Here is a 22,666-nt window from a genome sequence, read left to right on the forward strand (position 1 = left end):
ACCAGGGAGTTTTCTCCTTGGTTAGTGGTAATCAGTCTTTTCCCACTTTTCTGACTTGCAGCTCATTCTTGCTATCTGAGACTGGCCAGTGAATGGAAAAGAAGATAATGCATAGAGAACTGCTGCTGGCAGAAATTTCTCTGATTTGATGCTACTCTTTGGCCCTTCTGAGCGGCTTACTGTCTCTTGACAGCTGAAGCTAAATCTGTAAAAAAGGAGTCAAGTGGTAGTCCACACTATACTGCCATAGCACAACGGAGGCAGGGACAGCCAGAACTACGGGCTCAGATGCTCCAGATTTGTCCAAGATTTTGTTATGCTCCCAGCAAAATAAGAGAAATACCAGCTGGTAACTGTTTGGGTGCCTCGTTGAGTAGTATTGATACTCGACCTCATTCCTAGTGGATGACCACAAGTTGAGGAAGGTCTCCTTTGTTCTGCACACTGGCCAGACAATTCACTGCACTGAGCCAAAATATTTGTGCAATCAACTTGCACAGTACAGCCTGGAAATGATACTGCCTAAAGGCAGAGCACAGGCAAAAACAGGTGTCATCTGACAAAGGTGGAAGACTGGAACAACTCCTCTTCCTCCCTCCCTCCCTTCCTCTTGTGACCTTTATATTCTTCAATTTAGTTTTCCAATGCAGCATAAATCAGGTGATTTGAGGCTCTTCAATCTGTCTGGTTACCATGTCAGTCTTTTAAGCAGAAAATGCTAGCTGACTGACTGGGCAGTGACTGGCTGGAAAGCAGCCCAGAGGAGAGAGTCTTGGGGGTGCTGGTGGACGAGAAGCTCAACATGAGCTCTCAATGTGAACTTGCAGTCCGGAAAGCCAATCAGATCCTGGGCTGCATCAAGAGAAGTGTGGCCAGCAGGTCAAGGGAGGTGATTCTCCCCCTCTACTCAGCTCTGCTGAGACCCCACCTGGAGTACTGCGTCCAGTTCTGGAGCCCCTGTTACAAGAGGGGTATGGACGTGCTGGAACGTGTCCAGAGAAGGGCCACAAGGATGATCAGAGGGCTGGAGGACAGACTGAAAGAGTTGGGACTGTTCAGTCTGGAGAAAAGGCGGCTCTGAGGTGACGTAATTGTGGCCTTTCAGTATCTGAAGGGGGCCTACAAGAAGGCTGGGGAGGGACTTCTCAGGATATCAGGCAGTGATAGGCCTAGGGGGAATGGAATGAAGCTGGAGGTGGGGAGATTCAGGCTGGAGGTGAGGAGGAAGTTCTTCACCACGAGAGTGGTGAAGCCCTGGATTGGGTTGTCCAGGGAGGTGGTTGAGGCCCCATCCCTGGAGGTGTTTAAGACCAGGCTGGATGAGGCTCTGGCCAGCCTGATCTAGTGTGGGGTATCCCTGCCCATGGCAAGGGGGTTGGAACTAGATGATTCTTGTGGTCCTTTCCAACCCTGACTGATTCTATGATACCATGACTGGTCAGATATGCTGACCTGCCTCGTGCCATATGCCTGACCTCCTGTTTTCTGTGTCCTGGAGTGGTAGCCCACTGTGCTCCAGCTGCCCAGCAGAACAGGGTGATGCACCCCTTAAAAGCCCAATGACTGCTGTCATTCAGACGTATGTTTCTTCCCACAGGTTGAGGATGGTTGCTGTAAGTCAAGGGAAAGCTCATCACAGGATAAGAGAGACCAGGACAGTGAAAGAAGGCAAGTTACTCAACAGGCATGCACTAATGGAGTATATGTATTTCCCCTCTTTCAAGAACAAGCGACAAAGCCAGAGAAATTTGCGAACAGGATGCATACATTTCCATCCTCTCCTATCCTCCCCCTAGTTATCTAAACTTACTTTTAATGGGTCAGTCAACTTTATTTTGAGTAATAGCTTTCTCCTGCAACTTAAAGACCCATACTTTAAGAAAAGTGAACCCAGAAGGGAAGTCAATAGTGATAAGAGTTGATATTTTGATATTTTCCACATGTAGCAAGACTCTATATTAAAAAACCCCCACAACACCAACTATTTCACAGATAGTTCAGGAGACCTTTAAAATACTCAGCAGGAATCCAATTCAACGGTTAAATAAGAGAGGTTAGTGTGCAGTGGGGGAAAAAGTCATATGAAAACCACATACTACTAGAGTATTTATGTATAAATGACAGTATAGCTACATTATGAACTTTGGAGCCTATCTTATGAAAACTCACCCTTGCTCCTGAACTTCCATCACCCTGTACAATTCCTAATACTGTAAGCATTTCATGGTACACTGCATCTGTTATGTCCCTTTCTCTTACTTCTAAACTGACAACAGGTCTGGTGTTACTTTCCAGAGGTCACTTCTGATTGCTTATGATAGAATCATAGAATCAATAAGGCTGGAATAAACCTCAAGGATCATCAAGTCCAACCTGTCACCCAAGACCTCATGACTACTAAACCATGGCACCAAGTGCCATGTCCAATCCCCTCTTGAACACCTCCAGGGATGGTCACTCCACCACCTCTCTGGGCAGCCCATTCCAATGGCTAACAACTCTCTCTGTGAAGAACTTTCTCCTCACCTCAAGCCTAAACCTCCCCTGGCGCAGCTTGAGACTGTGTACTTGAGACTTCTTGTACTTGATCTATGAAATGGTACTGACACACAAATCATATATGCACCTATTCTTCACAGTGCCCTCAAAATACTCTTGAAGCTTATCCTGTTCTCATTGCAACTCCTAGAAACAGTCGTTCATCTAATAACAAATGTTACAGAAACCTTTGCTAGAATCAAGAAGCATAAAAAATAAAGGAAGAAAGATAAAACAATAAAAGCATCAGCTACTAGGGTGAAAACAAAAGCTTGTCTGCTTAGAGAAATACATACAGAGAACCTGAAAAGTGGTCTGAAAGTGGAGCTACAGAACACTGCATTGTGTAGGGATACCTAAGAAAGTTTAAAGAGGCTGAATGAGACACTTCAAGGAAGATAACCACACTAACAGAGTCTTCTGGTTAGACTGGCTTGCTATGATACTCGATAGGACCACTCAGCTGAGCCTGGGCATCACCAGACAAGACAGTACAAATGTATAAATATATCTCAAGATTTAGGAAAAAAAATAAGCTAATCCTCAACTTTTTAAACTGTATTTGACAGATCTAGAAAAGACTTTCTTGTTCCCACATTATACACATTTGTAAACACCTTTCAAAGAAGTCTTTGTTTTCAGATATACACTCGGAAATCACACACCACACTGTAGACATGCATGCCATTTGGAAAAAACCCAGAGAAAGCCCAGGTGGCCTGAACTATCCTCTAATGAGATGCCTGGCTGTATATTAATAACACAGTTTAACATATAGAGGCTTTTGGTTTTCTTTCTAAATCCCCAGGGTAATGCGTTCTAACAAAACATCAAAATGTTGAATGAACTTGTTATGGCTCCAGTGGTTCATGCTGTTGGATGTTGTTCTAATTGCAGCCAAATTTGGAAGCAAATTCTGATTAAGTTTTCCAGAATGAGGAAAATAAGAGGCACAGACTTTGAAGGACTAGAGATAAAGGAAGAGTAACCTCATAAAGACAGACAGAAATATAAATGAAGTGGTAGTGGTTCTATGCAGAATATTTTCCCCTTTGAACTTCCAAAAGGGAAAGAAAGTGAAAAAAAACAACCAAACCAAACCAAACCACCATAGCAAACCTTATCAAACTTGAGGCAACTAGGACTTCATAGTATTCAAGCAACTGGACAAATCTGACAGTCACTGGAAAGATGAGGGATGGAGCTACATCCTTTCACTTGCAACTCTTTGAGGCACAATGACAAGGAGAAATAATCTGCCTGAATCCCATTTTACTAACTCTTCTGTTTGTTAATTTTCTGTCATTGTTATGTATTTGAAGAATAGAAATCAGTCCTCAAAATTGCTACCTCAAAAAGACCTATTACAACCTTAATTAATATCTGGGCAGGCTCATTTGGAAGAGGTGGCTTTCCTTCACTTCTCTAGGAGCACAGTGACGAAATGACCTGCCATATCATACAAGTGACAGCATTCCTGTTGCGGTCTTCTTACTTCCAACTGCTTCAGCCACCCATCCTTTGCACAGTTACAATGAAACAAACCTGAACTTCATGCTTTCCTGGTTTCCTTGGCCTGATTTTATTTTTTATAGTATTTTTATAAAATCCTTCAACGCATTTTTGAGGCTCACATTATGTTATGGGATACCAAGTGGCTGTAAAGGTGTGATTCACTCCCTCTGTGCTTCAGATTGTACTGCTTATGCAACACGGCAAAAAAGAGACATGTCTGGGAAAGATATTAAAGGCAGAAATCAGCCACATTTTCTTCCTTCAGAGTGGCAGAGTCCACATCTACCAATCCTTCCTACTCATTCATACCACAAGACAATAAACTACATAAAATATAGTACCATCAGAGCCCAGTAATCAAAATTAATGGCAGTAGGAGGGAGCTCTTCCAGTGGGACCTGAGAGAGCAAGTCATGGAAATGCCTCAGCAATGCCTGCCTAAGTAATGGGGGCAAATGGACATCCTAGAAGAGATGCCATCACAGATGAGGTTGGGGAGGAAGCTACTGGAGCAACACTAGCTCTAGGGTCACCATGGGTGGTCTGGAGGTACCACCTTGTCACTTGCACCCACACACCCATCCTGGGTGTCTCACCACAAAACCCCCTTTCCAGTGACCCCTCATGCCCCACAGGTGGTCTGGATGTACCTTCTCAACATCTTCCCTGCTGACCTCTTGGGCCAGGAGCACCTGGCCCACCTCCAGCCTGCAAACACTAATATGCTTTCTCTGCAACAAAAGTTACTTGTATTTCTGAAATATTTTATTTTTCCAAGTTATTATGCAAACCCCATAAAATGATATTGTTACTTTCCAGAGAATCTCATTAGAGACCAACTCAGAAAGGCAGAGATATTGTTCACATTTTGGCTGTAAAGATCTACCATGGCCAGGCACCATGAAGAGATACTGCAGTACTTACATTCCCAAGCTAGTTGCATCTATTCTGTGAAAACAGTGGTTAATATTAATAGGAGTTGACTGGATCACTGTCATTGCAGAAAACAGTGGGGGAGGTGGAAAGCAGAAACAGAATGGGTGCAACAGATATTGGGTACATATCAGAGGAGAGAAAGAAACACAACAGTAGGGCATATTGACCTCAGGATGAACGTTTTTTTCTGGAAAGAAGAATCAAACCAGTAACTTTCAGCCATTTAAAAGAATGAAGCTGAGGATCTGCTGTTAAAAAATAGCTTTCAAGCATTTTCTAAAGAAATCTAAGCAGCACTGTCTATTGGGGCACAGGATCTGAAATTTGACAAAGGTTTCTTTGGTGCCAGAGAAGTCTATTTTACTTCCCAAACTTTAACCTGGCCACATTTGCATAGTCAGGAAGGTGCCAAGAAATCATTTGTATAACCTTCTCAGCAGTATGTCCCTCCAAATGTTCTGCCTGCATGGTGGTACACTACCATAGTACTTTCTGGTGCCAAATCATCCCTTCCTTGCAAGTTGCTCCTCATGACAGCTCAAGATGCTGCAATGTTACCTTGCAGACAACTGCAATAACAAAATCTCCAAGACACAGAAAAAGAGTCACCATCTCTGGCAGACATAGGATTGAAACTTAGACCATGTTATCCTTTATTAGGTTAACAGCTAAGAAAATTAAACAGAAAACCCAAGCAAGTATCAGAGGAACAATGAATGATAGGTTGAGGAACCTAATCAGAGAAAATAAGAGGACACTGAGTTGCCAATTTCCTAAGACCATCCAAGGGGAAGGATGAGACCCTTTTCCTTGGTATGACAAGCACCAAGGTGAGTCAATGGGGAAATTCTCATCAGCGTACCTTGCAAATGAAAGGGGGTGATTGCACAGGACTTGCTATGGGGTGTAGGAAGAAGAGCATTTTAGGATTGTGTGAAAGTTAGGATGGGATTTTTGAAGGGGATTGCATGAATTTATTAAGATTGTTAGGGAACGTTTAGTGGAAGGACCAAAGATGGGCGAAGGGAGTGATCAAAGTGGATTGGAGAGGAACTGTTGTGGGGCGAAAAGAAAAAGGAAAAGAGGAAGAAGGGGCCAGCTGAGTGTAAAGGTGTCTCAGTAGCTTCTCTGTGCTTGAGGACAAGTCTGTCCTCTATTCTCATTAAATCTGATTTCTGACTGCCTTTTCTGTGGGTGTGCTCTCCTGCTTTAGATGAGTATATACAAACACTAACAAGAGAGCAGAAGGAGAGGTCTGAGTGTCAGCAGATGGAGTGAGTCACAAAACCTCCGGGCTTGTGGACCCTGGTACAAGCAACTGGATCAGGGCAGAGGCACCAAGAGGTGCTTCTGAAGAGACTGAGAAGGCCAACAGCAGCAGTGACTGAATATATGGTGTGTCCTGTATTGCACTAGTAGGCTCCAATCCCAACCAGCAGGAGAAAAGGACTGGCACACCTCTGTTGTTCATGTCAGTCTTAAGGCTATGGGGGTGCAAGTGAGTACTGGTAGAGGCAGTGACTTCTCTCTGCATTTACCTGTCTGGCTGGGCAGACATGAGCACGCACATGCTACTTCTAATATTCTTCTCATACAGAGAGTGAATGCTTCAGGGAGGCACAACTTGGCTGTGAAACAGTAACTGTATTTATGTCAGCTGAATTTTAGGACAAATATGACTGTGAGATCTTTGTGGAGGTCTCCCACAGTAATTTGTGAATGTTACAACTAAAGACATTTATATTAAACAAGACAGTATCAGGAACATCACTCAATGCACTAAGTAACAAGCATTACCAGCAAGTACCCTCCTCCTCTGATTAGTCAAGCCATGGACTGATTGTTCTCTCCAGCTTTTGTGATTTTTAAGCCAAGACCAGTCCCCTTCCAGGTATGTTAGAGAGCTTTGTTGCAATATTCTGATGTAGCATGCATTCATTAAAAAAAATATATTAAAAAGCTTACCTCCAAGTCATACAGATATTTGAAATTGTTCTTCTGATTGGCTGCCTTTTCAACAGCTTCAGCTAACTGTATTGCTCCTTTGCCACCAGCTGACCAGTGATTGCAAGGTACAGCATCAAATGCTCCAGATTGTTTTGCAATCTTACACACCAGATCAACCTCAGCAGGAGAATCAGTTCTGCCAAGCAAACAATTCTGTCTCATTATTTTGTTTAATTAGCCCCCTTTTATAACTGTATATACTTAACCTTTTTCTACCATCAGCAGTTAGAAAGTAAGTCTATACAGAAATTGTGCCATACACTATCTATAAATACATTATGTGTATGTACTTATACATTCCAAGAACACTTTTTGCAGTTGTTATAGCTAATGAACATGGAAAATAAAGAGTTCCATAACAATGCATTCTCTTCTAGAAGTTTTAAAACCTTAAGAACAACATAACAACTTAAGGGTCTTTATATTCATGATGGGAAAAAAAAAAGCTTCAATAGCTTCTTTTCTTAATGAGAAACCTGATTAATTATAAACACCCAAGCAAGCAACAGGAAAAGTGTGAAATTCAACCTGTGGGTTTACTCACAGAGTAATGAAATAATAGACTTACTTGAAGATGTTTAGAGCAACCACAACAGGAACTCCAAAGAGCTGAGCAATTTGAATTTGTTTCTGTAGATTGCAGCAGCCATCTGCTACCAGCTGGAGGTTCTGTGTAATTAAATAAAAATTAAGGGAAATGGTAAGATCCATGGAGTCTTCTCTAGCTGAAGAATTTTCCATGAATTAAACTGAATAGAAACAGTGCTGGTAATGACAGGTTTAGACAAATAAAATGCTTCCAGAGAAACATGTTTTGCACTTATCTAAGTAATTCTTATTCCAATTAATAAGTAACTGGAGTGTTTAAGTAACTAAGCAGTGTTCAAATTTGCACATGAATGCATTGCTCTCTTCTGGGACACAAGAAGACAGCATAGTTGATGACTGTCTGCCTGTTGAGATCGTTAAGGGGCTGTCAGCCTCTTGTTTGCAAAGTTCATGAACAAACTACAATAGTAGTTTGACATACAGATGTGTTAAGATGCATAGTGTAATTTATGTAGGAATAGGCAACCCAGATAAAAATATGCTACTGCATTTCCTGATTTAATCTTTTACCTCACCTATTGTAGGCCTTGTCTTAACTAAAACAACCCACATATACTTAGCCCAATAACAGTAAAAGAGCAGCATAATATTGCAAATACTGTATACTTGTACATATTCCATTGTAGAGTGTAGTTATTGCTTGTGAATATAGCTTCCATTTGCTTTCCTGACTCAATAAGCCATGCTTTTGTTAATGTGGTGGTAAATTTCAAACCACTACACTACTGAAAAAAGTTTCTTTTCACCTCAGTTTCTCAGTACAACCTGTGCAGTCACACATAAAGCACACACAAGAGGTGTAACATTTAGTGACTGGGGAAAGATGAGATAGCTTTATTTGGTGACAATGTCTTTTAAAGGTGTTCACTGAAAGTCAGCATAGAGTATGCTGTTGTTAAACCTGAGACTGGACATTATCCATCCAGAGGAACAAGAAGTTCTGATTGTTCATATATCACTTTATTGTGTCTCTTAAACACTTCTAATGTTTTGTAGTAGATTCTCTTACCTCTTCTGTGTATTCTTTCTTCAAGGGGGCACCAGCAGTTACCTGGAATAATACACAAAGTCATCACTGACCATAATCTTAAATGGTCAGAAGTGCTGCACATGCACTAGCACATGCAAGTGCACATGGTCTGCACGTGCAGAGATGCACAGCATCACAGCTTAACTGCAGTTTCTGTTTTATTCCACACACCAGTATGTCAGTCACACCAGTACGTGGAGACTTAGGGCCATGAGGATGATCAGAAGGCTGGAGCACCTCTCCTATGAGGACAGGCTGAGAGAGCTGGGTTTGAGAAGGCTTCAAGAAGACCTTATTGTGGCCTTCCAATATCTATCTGAAGGGTGCCTACAAGAAATCTGGTGAGGGACTTTTTATGATGTCGGGTAGCGATAGTACTAGGAGGAATGGATCCAAGCTAGAGAAGGGCAGATTTAGATTAGACATTAGAAAGAAGTTCTTCACCATGAGGGTGGTGAGACACTGGAACAGGTTGCCCAGGTTGTGAAAGCCCCATTCCTGGCAGTGTTTAAGGCCAGGCTGGATGTGGCTCTGGGATACCTGATCAGTGTGAGGTGTCCCTGCCCATGGCAGGGGGGTTGGAACTAGATGATCCTTGAGGTCCCTTCCAGCCCTGACAATTCTGTGATTCTGAGACTTGCAACACTTCCTATTTTATTTAAGTAGCAAGATGCAGATAGTAACTCAGCACTTGGTTGCAACAGATCTATTAAAGAAGATGTAACTGGATCCCATTTTACATGCTTAACACATGAGCACAAAGGCACACAGATAAAGGGCATCATCAGAGTACTATATTAAGTCTCCATGGGTTAGAAGTGGACACTAGAAGTGGACTGAAATTATAGAAAGTTATATAATTATGGGAATCTGAAAGACTCTTGAAAAAGAACAGCTCAGCGTTAGCTTTAAGGGAGTCAGAGAATTATCCAGAACACAGAGTCATAGAAGGGTCTGGGTTACAAGGGAGCTCCATAGGTCATCTAGTCCAACCCTCCTGCAGTAAGCAGGGACATCCTCCATCAGATCAGGTTGCCCAGAGCCCCGTTGAGCCTCGAGACACAGGCACTCCAAACTTTTGTGGTTGCGGAAACAGACCCAGTATTTTCACCCAGTGAGACTGTTTACCTGGCAGCATAGCTCTGATGAAAGTGTTTCTAGGAGACAGGTGTTTGTCTGCTTGGCTAGAAGAGTCCAGTCTGATTGTGTGACTGAGTAGATACTTCTACAGTCTGTAATTTGTACCAGTGTCTTTGTAGCTTAAATAGCAAAAACTGATAGAATGGTGACTTTTGGTATACTGGAAAAACACTTGCAAAATTTTATCAGTTACCCATCATTCTTGAGGAAATTACCCTGAGCACATTAAAAGGACAGAAAATGTTCTCATCATTGCAGTGAAAGAAATCTCAAAACCTTCACTAACAGTGTTCTCCACTCATATACTGCAACCTGAACTCTTTTTGGTGCTGCTCAGCTGTCACCTTTCCCAGCCTGTGACTACTCCAGTGCACTTACAAAAGCTATTTCAGAAGACGGGGAAAAGAACACATATACATGTTATAGCCTTTCTTTTTTTATTCTTTCCCATGCAGACAAACTTCCCTGCCTTAGGAAGATATAGTGCTTCTTCAGAGCTGCTGCATCCCTCTTCTTTCACTTGTGCCTTTCTAATCCTGCATTATCTTTGGAGATAACATCTATATAATAAGGAAACTCAGGAAGGATTTCTAAATACAGCCCCATAGGTTACCCCCAACATTTCTGATCCAAGATATTTTACTTATTTCAAATATTAGCAACAGTTTCATTTTCCAAGAAAGGTGCAAAAACTTACATTTGGCCCGCCTCCGTGCATCTTCAAAGCCCTCACTGTAGCAACAATTACAACCACACTGGGAACTAAGCCAGAGGCTCTGCATTTGATGTTGAAGAATTTCTCCATCCCAATGTCAGCACCAAAGCCAGCTTCAGTTACTGTTAAACATTAAAAAAAACACAAAACCAAACCGTACATAAAACATGCTTTTGGTTAACACTGGGGGATATTTCTACTTTAACACATAGTGTACTTAAATATACACCAAGACCCAGTTTTGAAGGAACTTTTGAATACAGGTCTGAGTCTTATTAAAATCTATTCACAGTTCAGGAGTATATTCTTTAATTCTTGATAAGCACAATATGGTATCACAAGTAGTCACATGGGGCGGAGGGGAATCCAAATTAGTTTGAACCAAAGTATTTTAAAAACATCTAATTCTCTAAAACCAGATGTTTCTTGGCAATTATATTTATTTAAAATGTTTGCAAATTCTTTCAGATACAAGACTTACCTACATTGTTACTCCTTAGTTGATTTCATGAAGATACGCTTTCATCACAACTAAGGGACTTAAATTCTCTTAGGCTGGCAGAACTCTGCTTATCTCTTGGGTTTGTGGAGAGGATGTTTAATAATAAACACAAACCCAGCAGTTACAGCCATGTTTTAGTTTTGAAGACACTGCAAACCAGTGAATTCCACAAGGGGATTTTGCACCAAAGAAATCAGACATTAATGTAACATGACTCAGGAGAAATATCTGTGCAGAATTAGGATCCTGGCAAAGTATTTTTAGTGGAGCTACAAATAAAAGAGAAGATAATCTGCATGAAATGATGTCAGTCTCTTCAGAGCTAATTTGCTCCAATTTGTCAAATACCAATTATTTCAGTTGCATCTTTTGAAATCCAAATATATTAGACTAACACAAGCACCCAACAATCAAAAAATTCAAAAAGCTACATCTCCTGTTGGCTGAAAATTTGCTCACGTAACTATTTCCCACTAGAACAGACTGAAGAGTTGGGTTCAGTATGTGCCTCTGGAAGATATGAAAGGACTTTCAGCCAGACAAGTCAGGGTGGGAAAATAGCTTGCTCCAGAGGCTTCTGGACACAACTCCCAAGCAGGGCTGGCAACATGTCATCCTAACCCCAACCACTGTGCAAAACCTAGTAAATTCCCTTGTCTTTCTCTCCCACTTGCCAGCAGTTTTTTTACTGTCATGCTTAGAAGGGTACCACAGAGATTAAATATTTTGGGGCTGGAAACCTTCAGCGGGGTCAAGGAGGAAGAGGTACAGATATGCTCTGCCGCTGTGGGAGAAAGTATGTTTCTGCTGACAGCTGATGTGCTTTAGTAAGTCCCAGCCTTTGTGCCCTTGTCCTCATCCCACTGCTCCTTTTCCACCTCTTCTTTTGTTTTGCACAGGCTGTAACAATTGCCTGCGCGGCTCTACTGAGGGGGAGGAAATGGCTGCTGGGGGGCAGGGGTGGGAAGCAAGAAATAGAGAACAAGGGGGTGGGCACATGGGGGAGAGTAGGGACCTCTAGAAATAGTAACATTGCAAGTGTCACAATTAACATTCTCCAAAACCATTGTAATAAGTGTATTATATTTTTCTGAATATCCTTGAGGAAAACAGACATACCAAACATGAGGGGGCGGGGAAGGTTTACACAAACACAATAATTCACAGGAACAAAGCCAACGTCAGGAAAAGTCATATTAAAATTAGAGCTGCTTTCCAGTAACCCCCCATTCTTCTTCTCCAGCCTCTTATGTGGCACAGTGTGATTAATGGGAGCCCTGAGTCAGAAACATACAACTATGATCAATCTTTAACATAAACAACGGATAAACTACCAAGTATTTGAGAGGGTGGGAAAATAATTTGTCTCTTACAGAGATTGCCAGTGTATACACATAGCAGTCTCCTAAAGTTTCCAAACAAAGTTTCCAGGGAGTTAATCCTTTTTGTGCCAAGCCTTTCCAAGGGTCAGTTTTCCTTAGAGAAGGGTCTACCTTTGAGTGAGAGAAAAGCAGAAATGTCAGCCTTACTTACAGTCAGCACAGCAACTCTACACACAGTACTTCAACTTTCGGGGGGGGGGTGCTAGCCACCCTTCAGGCAGCCTAAGCAGCCAGGGCAAATGCTCTGGAAAGCTGTGAAGAGGGACTTACACCTCTGTACATATTCCTCTGTTCTTTGTAAGTCCTTCTTTGGATGCAGAGGGCAAAATACACATTTGCCCTAACCCAGACGCTGTTATCAGCATCTGAAAAGTTAACAGAAGATGGTGTTCACCAGTGAGTGCTGCAACACAGAGAACGGAGTATCTTCATTTGAAGCAGAGGAAAAGGAGAGGAATGCCAATGCTTTCTCCAGCATGTGGAAGGAAACAGGATATAGTAGAAAAGCTGCCTGGATGAAAGCTGTCACTCAATTTTATTTCCTCCAAGGAATAGTAAAAAGGTAGAGTAATATGCCAAGCTATTATATTTTAAATTCTTTGTGCTAAACCACTGAATGCAATCACTTTCAGATTGTTTCCTGCTTTCAAATGAAAGCATCAATGAAAAACAAATACAGACTATGAATGGGAAGTTTCATGCTAGTCTGCATTTAGAGATTGAGATAAAACACCTAATCACTTTAAATGTAACAAGAGAAATTTAGAGTAATACATGAGTCCATTTATTTTTGTCAAAATTTCTCATACACAATTTATCAAGAGAAGGCAATTACAGATTATAGGTGAAATGACAAACAAACACCTACCAGAAGACGTGCTCTGCTGTACCATAATGGAGGGGAACCGGTACTACCTGCCTATATAGAGTCTTTACCCAGCTTCAGCTCCCCGCCACTCAAAGCCTCTTTAAACTGTTCCCCAGCAAGCAGCCATTTCCCAGCTGCTCTGGCTGCTGCTCTGGCTGCTGCTCTGGCTGCTGCCCTGCAAGCGGGTAGGCGAGTTGTAAGAGACAGCATAATGGTAACTTGCTTTGATTTCATGGCCACAAACACAGCAGTTCTAATGAAAGAGCTAAATGCTTTGCCTTTTGTGAGCTTGTAGAAAACATTTGCACTCCCAGCCCAAGAACACAACCTTATGGCGATCTATGCCAATCCAGATCTGATTTTACAGTCCCAGGCTTTACTTTTTACTCTAAACCCACTTCTTGCAGTGGTAAGACTGGACAATGATCACGATCAGAATTGAAAGATTATTTTGTAGGTGCAATTATCAGTGAATAAAGCTCTCTGGACTATCTCATTGCACAGTCATATCGAGTGCGAAACCTAATTCTATAAATACTCTGTTGTTTGATTTTATGCTTCAATTTTATAGCCTAAGTATCATAAGCAACATTAAAATGAAGATTAAAAATTAAAATTTACCATATCAGCAGTGTACTACTTTTAATAGTGGGCACAGGTCAAATACAGCAATTAATATGCTGTTAAAATAATTTATCCTTTACAGGACATCTACTTTGCTCAGTTCAGGTACCAAAATCATAGAATCATAGAGTGATTTGGGCTGGAAGGGACCTTAAAGATCATCTAGTTCCAACCCCCCCTGCCACAAAAAGGGATACCTTCCACAAGATAAGGTTGTTCAAAGTCCCACCCAACCTGGTTGTGAACACTTCCAGGGATGAGGCATGCAGTATAGTTCTTATTCAGAGCAAGAACCTCAAATATCTAAATTAGGTGCAAAAGGAGAAGGAAAAGGTCTTAAACATGAAATTAGGCAAAAGTGATGAGAAGTCTGTTGGGAGGTGTAAAGTCAGAACAATTGATACTCTCCACTGCAGCCTCTAATTCCAATTCAGGGTTCAGGTAAATCAACAAATCACTCTGATGGCTTTGTTTCTTTCTATGGTATAATTACTATAGCCTTTCAAAGTAATTACTGCCTTGCCAAGCACATCTGGGAATATTTTATCACCTACACATGACAATAGCTTAAACAGACAGTGTCATGGTTTAAGCAGATAATCAGATTTCATTGTCATGACTAATAAAAAAATATTTTTCTCTATCTAAAAATAGATCTGTGATGCCATGGCATCAGAAAAGGGGTTCTGCATTAGCCTCACATTTACATACTACTTAAAAGACTTACAGAAAGTGATTAGATTTAAAAAAACACCACAAAACAACAACAACAACAAAAAACCCAACTAAGTAAGCAAGAGGTTTCATCTACAGTTGAATTTCACATAAAATGAGGGTTATTTCTAGTGAAAGTAGCTTCTCCCTAGTCAGCCCTTTCTGTCAACAAATCAATGTCAAAACAAAGCATTTGTACTACAAAAGACCAGGTCAGATGCACACGAGGCTTTGGGACACAGAATTTTGAGCCTAGATTCCTGAACAATGTAAAAGGAAATGGAAACTCTGAGCTGCAAACTGCCACTTACTCCCTACATGTAAACATATCTGTTCTGGTGCAGCTGTCTGCTGGTAAACTCAGGAAAAGAAGAGTTCAAAGTCACAGAAGCACATGAACTGTGAACCTGGAGCTGGAGGCATGCTAGCTGTAAAGTACTGATACATTCTTGTTTAAGTGAAAAATACCAAGGTGCACAACTGCCAAGATAAACTAGGATGGCCAGTGATTTCTCTAACAGGATATCGCATTTTTGTTAGTATTGCTAGGGATGAATAAAACAGATGTTTGTCCATTCTGACTCTGGCAATCTATCTGATGTGAACTTTCATTATTATGACTCATTTTGGAAGGTAACAACTAGTTTTTACTTTTTAATCTCCCCCCTACCCTTCCCAACAGAGGGAGTTTTCCTGTTCATCTTTCTTCTGACACATTCTCAGATGGCATGCGACACAGGCTCTTGCTGCTGCCACAGCTGGACACAAAGTCCAGCAGAAAGGTACACATGCATATACATAGGTTGAACAGTTCTGATGCCATGAAGAAAATAGTTTGTATCAGCTACCAAAGCTTTATGTTGTTGTTCTGAGACATAGGAGAAAAAGTTATAGGAAAAAGATTTGCTCCCTGTTTCAGCAGAACATAAGCTTACTGGAAATAACAGGCAATTTTTACCCTTTGCTACAGAATGGTGCCAGGGCAGTATGTGCTCTCCAGAGGTACAGGCAGCCAGAGGTTCTGACAGTCAGCCACCAACCTGCCGCTTGGACTACAGTCCTGGCTTCTTAAGCCAAAACGTTCACACTTTAAACAGGTATTAAGTTTTCTTTTGCAAAAAGTCCAGAAAACAGACTACATGAAGTTATGTTTAACAGTAGATTACTATTCATTTGAGACTCTGTGTGGAAGCCTCTCTAAACATAGACAGACAGCAGCTACTCGCAAGAGCGTGCCCAAAGAGATAACAAATTTATTTGGAGGAAAAACACCTCCTGAAAAATTTCAGCTTCTCCACACAAACAAAATATGTCAACTGAAAACAAAGATTTATATTCAAGGACCCTGCCATCATATGCCATGACAGCAGCAGTTCAGTTAATGCTGCTTTCCTCCAAAGAAGTACTGTCTTCAGTGGCCAGAAGTCTTGGGTCTCAGCGGACTGTCGCAGCCTCCTGGCAGCAAGGGCTGGCACAGGAAGCTCAGCTCTTAGGAACACACTTCCATTTCAGTGCTGATTGCCTTGGGATCCCATAACAAGCTATTTCAACCTTTTTCTCAGAAACATTTCTTTTTCCATAAGAGATGAACTCTACCATGGAAACACAGAGCAGTTTTAAATGAGAAACTGAAGTTTATAGCATAACCTCTTATTGTTACACACTCCAAATACCAATTGCTGTTAACTTTCCAAGATCATCTCATACATAAAACAGATGAATAGGCACAATGATTCACGCAGATTATTCCCAGACTGTAGACAAAAACGTAGCAGGAATTATACTTTATTTACTAAAACCCAGACAGCTGAAGATAACCCTTAAATCTCAGTTCTTTCACAATTAAAAACGAAATTCCTCTCTGAGGGTTTTACAAGACTGCTTATATATGTATGGTGCACATGTTGGATTTGAAATTCAAGAGAGGGAATCAAACCAAAAACTCCAGGAGCTGACAAAAGTAGCACTGTGTGACAGAAAGCATGCTCTGCCCATCTTTACAGCTCTGCTTGACTCCCCTCTTGAAAATACACAGAAGTGTTACTGTAGTGATTCCTGCCTAACAAAGCACCAATTTAGGGCACAGTTTTATGCTGTGGATGAATCAAATGAGCACCCTGCCTTACTGAAAAGGCAGTTGTTGTTTCCTCTTAAGTCTCCTATCTTCCCCTTTCCTCCCTCCCTATCTGCTTCCCGGACTTCCAGCAGTTTTCATCACTCATCTAATTGGAAGGTAAACTATTGGAATTTGCTAACCAGAAAAGAAACAGAAAACCACAGAGCAACAATAACAAAAATGTGTGGCTTCTAACCCTCCCTGGGTTAGATTTGAGTCAGATGACGTGAGACTGGACAGGTGTCTGAACCTGTTAAAATAAGCAGCAAAAGCAGAGAAGCCAAAGCAAAGAAAGGCAGATGCATTTCAACAGGGGCAAATTGTGAATTTGTCCCTAGCCACCTGGTCAAACCCTACTCTTATATTTCAAATATAAAATTTGACATCTCACAACTCACTAGTAATAGGCTCATTATTTAGATTTATTACTAGAGATTAAATACCTGAAGATGTCTTGCAAATCACAAACGATTCATTATAATAAAAACAGCGAGCTGTATGTGGCTTCATAGGCTACATGTTTCTCTGAATCCCTCGGCTAAGCCTGCTGGGTTTTACAGCCACTTAACTCTTGTGTCCTATACTCTTGTAAAGACCCATAACTCATGGCTGTGTTGGCCCCTGACATGAATTGTAATGCATACCTGAGTACACTAACCACATACACACAGTTGTCCCCTTTGTGTAACCTTCTTCTGTTGCAGTATTAACTAGAAAAATTCAAACAAAAGAACTGAATTTTAGGCTGCATCCTTTCACCATTCATAGCACGTTCCCTTTGAGGTAACACAGTATCATTTGCTCATAAGACAGATGACCAATTTTTTTTAATGGAGCACAATTAATGGCACAGGAATAAGGCAATTACATTATCTCATACTTAAGAGATCATCATGGCCTTTAGCAAAGAATTATTAGCCTTATGGTAATTACAAAATTAAAACCTCACCACTTTATATGAAATAAATAATTAACAGCAGCACTGATTGATCTTCACTTAAGGCCATTTTATATTTCCCTGACTGCAAAGAACATATTAACTTAGGGTACCCACAGCATTGCCCTAGCTGCTTAAAATAAATCTCATCATATCTAAACTGTGTTTCTCTCTGCATATCTCACTACCACACCTTCATTTACTTCCACTTTTCAAAGTAGCAGGAGCTTCATCCAACTGGATCAAATAGATCTTCTGTCAAAGGTGTATTTGAAGCTGCTCTCTGTTGAGCTCTTAGGTATTGGCTCCTCCTCCTCCCCTTAGCAGCTATGGAAAATGGACTTTGAACATGTTTTGAGAAGTCATATTTAAGCATCTGGAAAGTACTCAAAGAGGCAGGCAGGCAATTCTCTTCCCATTTTATCAAATGGCCATGAAGTAATATCTGCCTTAGCAAAAATATTGTGCTTGTTCATATATATAACAAAAAAAAAAAAAAAAAAAGAAAAAAGAGATGCAAAGAATCTTATTCATGACACAGGACACCACCTCAGCATACATCCTGGAAGATTACATACTTTCTAAAGAACAGCAGAAATGCAATCAGGCAATGAATGACAACACAGCTAGTGAATGACAAATATGTAATTTTTTTGCAGCCTATCACAACTCAGAGACAAAATTAATTTAACCACAGCTAGGCTGTGGCTGTTCATACAATCCCACAAGCCTACAGATGGAACAGCTACGAGAGGTGGCAAGGCCAGGAAATCACCTTGCTAGCCACATGCTCCTCCTTGTACTCATTACAAACCAACAATGGCTAGAGTGTGGTATCAGCTGAGATTGTGGTGGATGCCACACAACAAAGAGCCACCACTGAATCAAAATGATCAATGCTCCTGTCACTTGGTGCAATCACCCGAGGCAGGCCAGGCACAGAGTCATCAATCACTGCAGCCTAGCCCATAATGCCTGCAACTATTTGCCTTGGGCTGCTGCCGTGTTAAAACTCCCCCAGAGTCTTTACCAAGGCACACATTTTGAGAAGCACTCCCACCCCTGCCCTTCTAAAATCCTGGGGACCGTTTGCTTATTGTAATGGTTTTGCCCATGACTTAGTCACTGTCTTTTCAATGTACGCATTAATGAATCCTCCTCCTTGGAGGAAGAACCAGTTCTGGTTTTATTTCATTCCACATAGTCTTTGCTTGGAGAAAGAATGCCTTCCCGTTGTGATTGGCCTGGGAGAAGACACCAATGCTATTCGTGACAAAACTACTGAACCATGTTCTGGAAAGTCATGGGAAAGGGGATCTTCTGTCCTGTATCCTCAAGAAGAAGAGTATTACACTGCACTAGTAGCTTGTCTTCATGAAAAAAATCACCCAGTGAAACATTTGGTACAAAACCTTTAGACTTCTGTACAAGACCTGAGAGTGAGAGCTTGGTGCTCATGGAAATTCTACAATGAGTGTAATACATGTAACACATACAGAACTTAAGACATCAGTACAAAGACTTTCCTAGAGAAAGTGACAGATACTGGTAACAGCATTTTATGAGATGGGGAAAAAATGCCTACCAGTGAGAACATGCAGCATGTGCCACAGAAAAGCAGACGAGGGTGAAAGAAGCAGAAATATAAAGCTCACTGTGCTGCACAAATTTTGTGAAATAGCCACACGCACGGAGAAATGCATCAGGAGCAATTCGGGCAATCATGGAAGCTTTTCAGACATGTAAGCCCTCTAATGCCTTTGGCAGGTAGGCATTAGCTTGGTTGTAATCACTGGTTATTTTTAAAATGAGCTGTACAAACCCAGTATTTGAACCTCCACTCAGAGTGTAAGATTGATGGCTTCTGTCTAACTTATTAATATGTATTTACTGTTTTCCCTATAATTTTTGGATGAGGAAAAAGGACTCAGCTGGTTAAAATTGCTGTGGAAAGTAGCTGTGTCTGTTGAACCATATGCGTGTGCATATGTGCAATCTATCTTGCAGAAATAATTACAAACTGAGGAGCGTGAATGTACTAAGGTCATACACCAACAAATCCCACATGGAGAAGGGTTTTCCTATGTGGATTTCCCAATTAATAACACAACGAAAGCCAAAACGAAGCCAAGCCATAATTCTGCTAGCTCACAATCCATGTCTAAGCCAATTCTTTAATTCCTATTGTGAAATTCTCCACTTAAGCACATTTCATATAATCAGGGCAACATAATTGCCACTGCAGAGTAACCATTACCATTTCTGAAATATTGGTAGATTATTCCTGGATCCTCCTTTACTACAGATTAAAAATCACTAATCTTCATTTTCAGTTTATCTTCATAATTGTCCACCATCTTGCCATCTCAGCTACTCTGTTGTCCTTGGCCCTTCTCCACATTTTTGTGCTTTCTCACTCCTCATGCAGTGAAGACTCTGAACCATAGACCGGCTTTCTAATTGGCTGCAGGAAAAGCTGACCTTGCAACTTCCGATTTATGAAGCTGTTACTCAGCCTCTTGGGAGCTCTGTTTGAGATGCAATAGATAGAGGCAGCAGACAGATGCAGAATCCTTGTGCATGTAAAGAACCTGCTCCACCCCTGAAGCTTCATTCCTACTCAGCCTGCGATTGGGGCTAAAGCTGAAAATACCTTACAAGCATGTGCCTTATTGCTGCATGACACAAAGATGAAGAGTCTGAGATTGTAACCTTCAATAAAGCTGTCTGCATAGTAAAGCAAGGACGGAGGAAGCAACAAAAAGACCCACTCAAAATTTTAAAATTGTTGCAATTCACTTTTTTACTGTATCTGAATCTGACCTGTTCTCTCAAATCAATTACGCAGCAGCTATAGAAAACTGTAAAAATAAAATCACAAGGTCACAGCGGCAAGCTCACCCTGATAACACCATTTAGGATAATCAATCTTTTCTGTTAATGTATTATTTTATAGAATCAGAGAACAGTCTCTGAACACTTCCAAATATTGGCATCATCTGACCTTCAAAAGCACTTGGGCTATTTGCCAAAGCAACACTCTTCCCATTAGCAAATCATACTGGCCATATATATCCTAGCAATTGAAATTTAATTAACATGTCTAGAAACAAATTTATAGGCCTAGTCGTTGTGTATTCTGATACCTTTCTTTCAAGCCAATCCAACTATGTCATAAAATCAGGTATGTAAAGAAACTTAATTTCTGTTTTCAAAGAAAAAGAACTATTTTCAGTTAAAATCATTTAGGAACTCCCAGTATACAGTAACACATATGGTTTGTTGTTTGAAAATGCCAACAAACTGAAGTCAGAGAATCACAGAATCACCAAGGTTGGAAGAAACCTCAAAGATCATCAAATCCAACCTGTCACCACAGACCTCATGACTAAACCATGGCACCAAGTGCCATGTCCAACCCCCTCTTAAGTCAGCATTCTTTTGGAGAAATCACAGTACTTTTCTTTTATATTGTCTTATTGTAGAGTACTTCATAAAATTTATGAGCAAAAAAAGAACACCTGAAAATAAAGATCTTCCATACCCTCTACATGTGCATTTTTGACATCTGCACCATGGTATTACTGCAGTTTGGCTGGCAGAGAGGAGAGCACAGGATAAGAAAACGTTTTTGAGGTTTGATCGTAAAGAAAACGACCTAGCTTTGAACAATTCTTCCCCAAATGCCTGTTAACTGAGCTGTAAGTGTGCACATGTTTATGGAGTACCAGTGCAAACAGAAAATGCTGCTAAATATAAACTTGTACTAGATTGTATTAAAATTCTGCCAACTATAATTAAACATGGTAAAAAAATGGAAGCACATGTATGTATCTCCTTACCACATTTTCACATTTGTACTGACTTCTTTGGAGCCTTGAAGATTTAAGTCAACAGTTCACACAGTAAATGCACATATAAACAAGCATTGTTCCCTTCGTATTTGTACATTATTCAATACTTTCATTTTAAAAGCTTTCAGAAAACAAAGCATTTCAGCCTGCACGTTCAGAACAATGACTCAGAAAATAAACAGCAAAAAATGGTTTCCCAAACATGATGGAAATGTCTGAACAAACCTAATTCTTATGCAAGTAGTCTATAAAAAGAACATTAGATTTCAGTATCAAAAAAGCCAGTAAAACCAACCAACAAAGAAATCTAATAAAGAGCTTTCATATTCAATAAAATAAACCATCCACTACAATTAAAATTCAGCCTTTGAAATAGGACTTGAATTCTACGTGCATACTCTGCCCTGCTGACCCTTGCTGAAGAGTCGAAGTCAATATGAAATACTCACAAATAAAGAGAGAATGATGGATTTTCTGCCAAATAACCCTAAGCAAAAGTAACACTGTTAGCGAGGGAGCCTGCTTTTATTTCCTTTGCCAGATGATGAATTAAGAGAACTTCCTGGCACATATGATGTCTTACTGCTTGCATATTTTTAACCTCTTTTTTGTTTCCTTTTAAATACAACCAGCAGGTAACAAAAGAACAAAAGGAACTGTTTGTTTGCTTCTTATGAGTTGGGAGTTTTAAAACTAGGTAAGATTGCTATCTTGTATGGAAGAGAAAATAAATAAGACAGAAGTTACAATGTCATCAGTTTCTACTCAGTAGAACAGTATTTTATTTATCAGAAGCTGGGCAGTGCCTTTATATTCTGAATGAATGACAGATCCTTCCCATCTATTTTTACCTTTGGATAATTGTCCCGAGAGTGAGAATAATGGATAGCACTTAACAGTTGTACACTCCATACTCTTAATTTATGTATGTCATTGACAGAGGACAGAGTTGTGTTAAGCTCTAGCATGTTGTGGAAGAGGTCAGCATACAGGGCATTAAAATACCATGTCAGCTTGTCAGTGAATTCCTGACACGTTTAAGTACTGGCAGCTGCCATGACTCCACAAAAGCCCTGTTATCTCAAAGTTCCTCTTACTGCACTGTTTGGCATCTCACCATTTGCTATGATGAGACAGTTCTTGCCTCCAAGAAAGTTTATAAATGGAATAAACAGATCA

At 40.6% G+C, this 22,666-nt stretch overlaps 1 protein-coding gene across 1 annotated transcript in view; it reads right to left on the bottom strand.

The window, feature by feature from the left end:
* MTHFD1L (methylenetetrahydrofolate dehydrogenase (NADP+ dependent) 1 like) overlaps nucleotides 1–22,666 on the bottom strand; it is a 153,729-nt gene that overhangs the window by 55,704 nt on the left and 75,359 nt on the right. Inside the window, exons 21-24 of the mRNA XM_054162707.1 lie at nucleotides 10,473–10,612; nucleotides 8,615–8,656; nucleotides 7,565–7,665; nucleotides 6,955–7,132 (exon numbers count right to left, since the gene is read on the bottom strand). Of these exons, the coding sequence (XP_054018682.1) occupies nucleotides 6,955–7,132; nucleotides 7,565–7,665; nucleotides 8,615–8,656; nucleotides 10,473–10,612 (461 nt within the window). The remainder of the gene's footprint in view (nucleotides 1–6,954; nucleotides 7,133–7,564; nucleotides 7,666–8,614; nucleotides 8,657–10,472; nucleotides 10,613–22,666) is intronic.

The sequence above is a fragment of the Dryobates pubescens genome, chromosome 6 (genome assembly GCF_014839835.1).
Source record: "Dryobates pubescens isolate bDryPub1 chromosome 6, bDryPub1.pri, whole genome shotgun sequence".
In the NCBI taxonomy this organism is placed as follows: Eukaryota; Metazoa; Chordata; class Aves; order Piciformes; family Picidae; genus Dryobates; species Dryobates pubescens.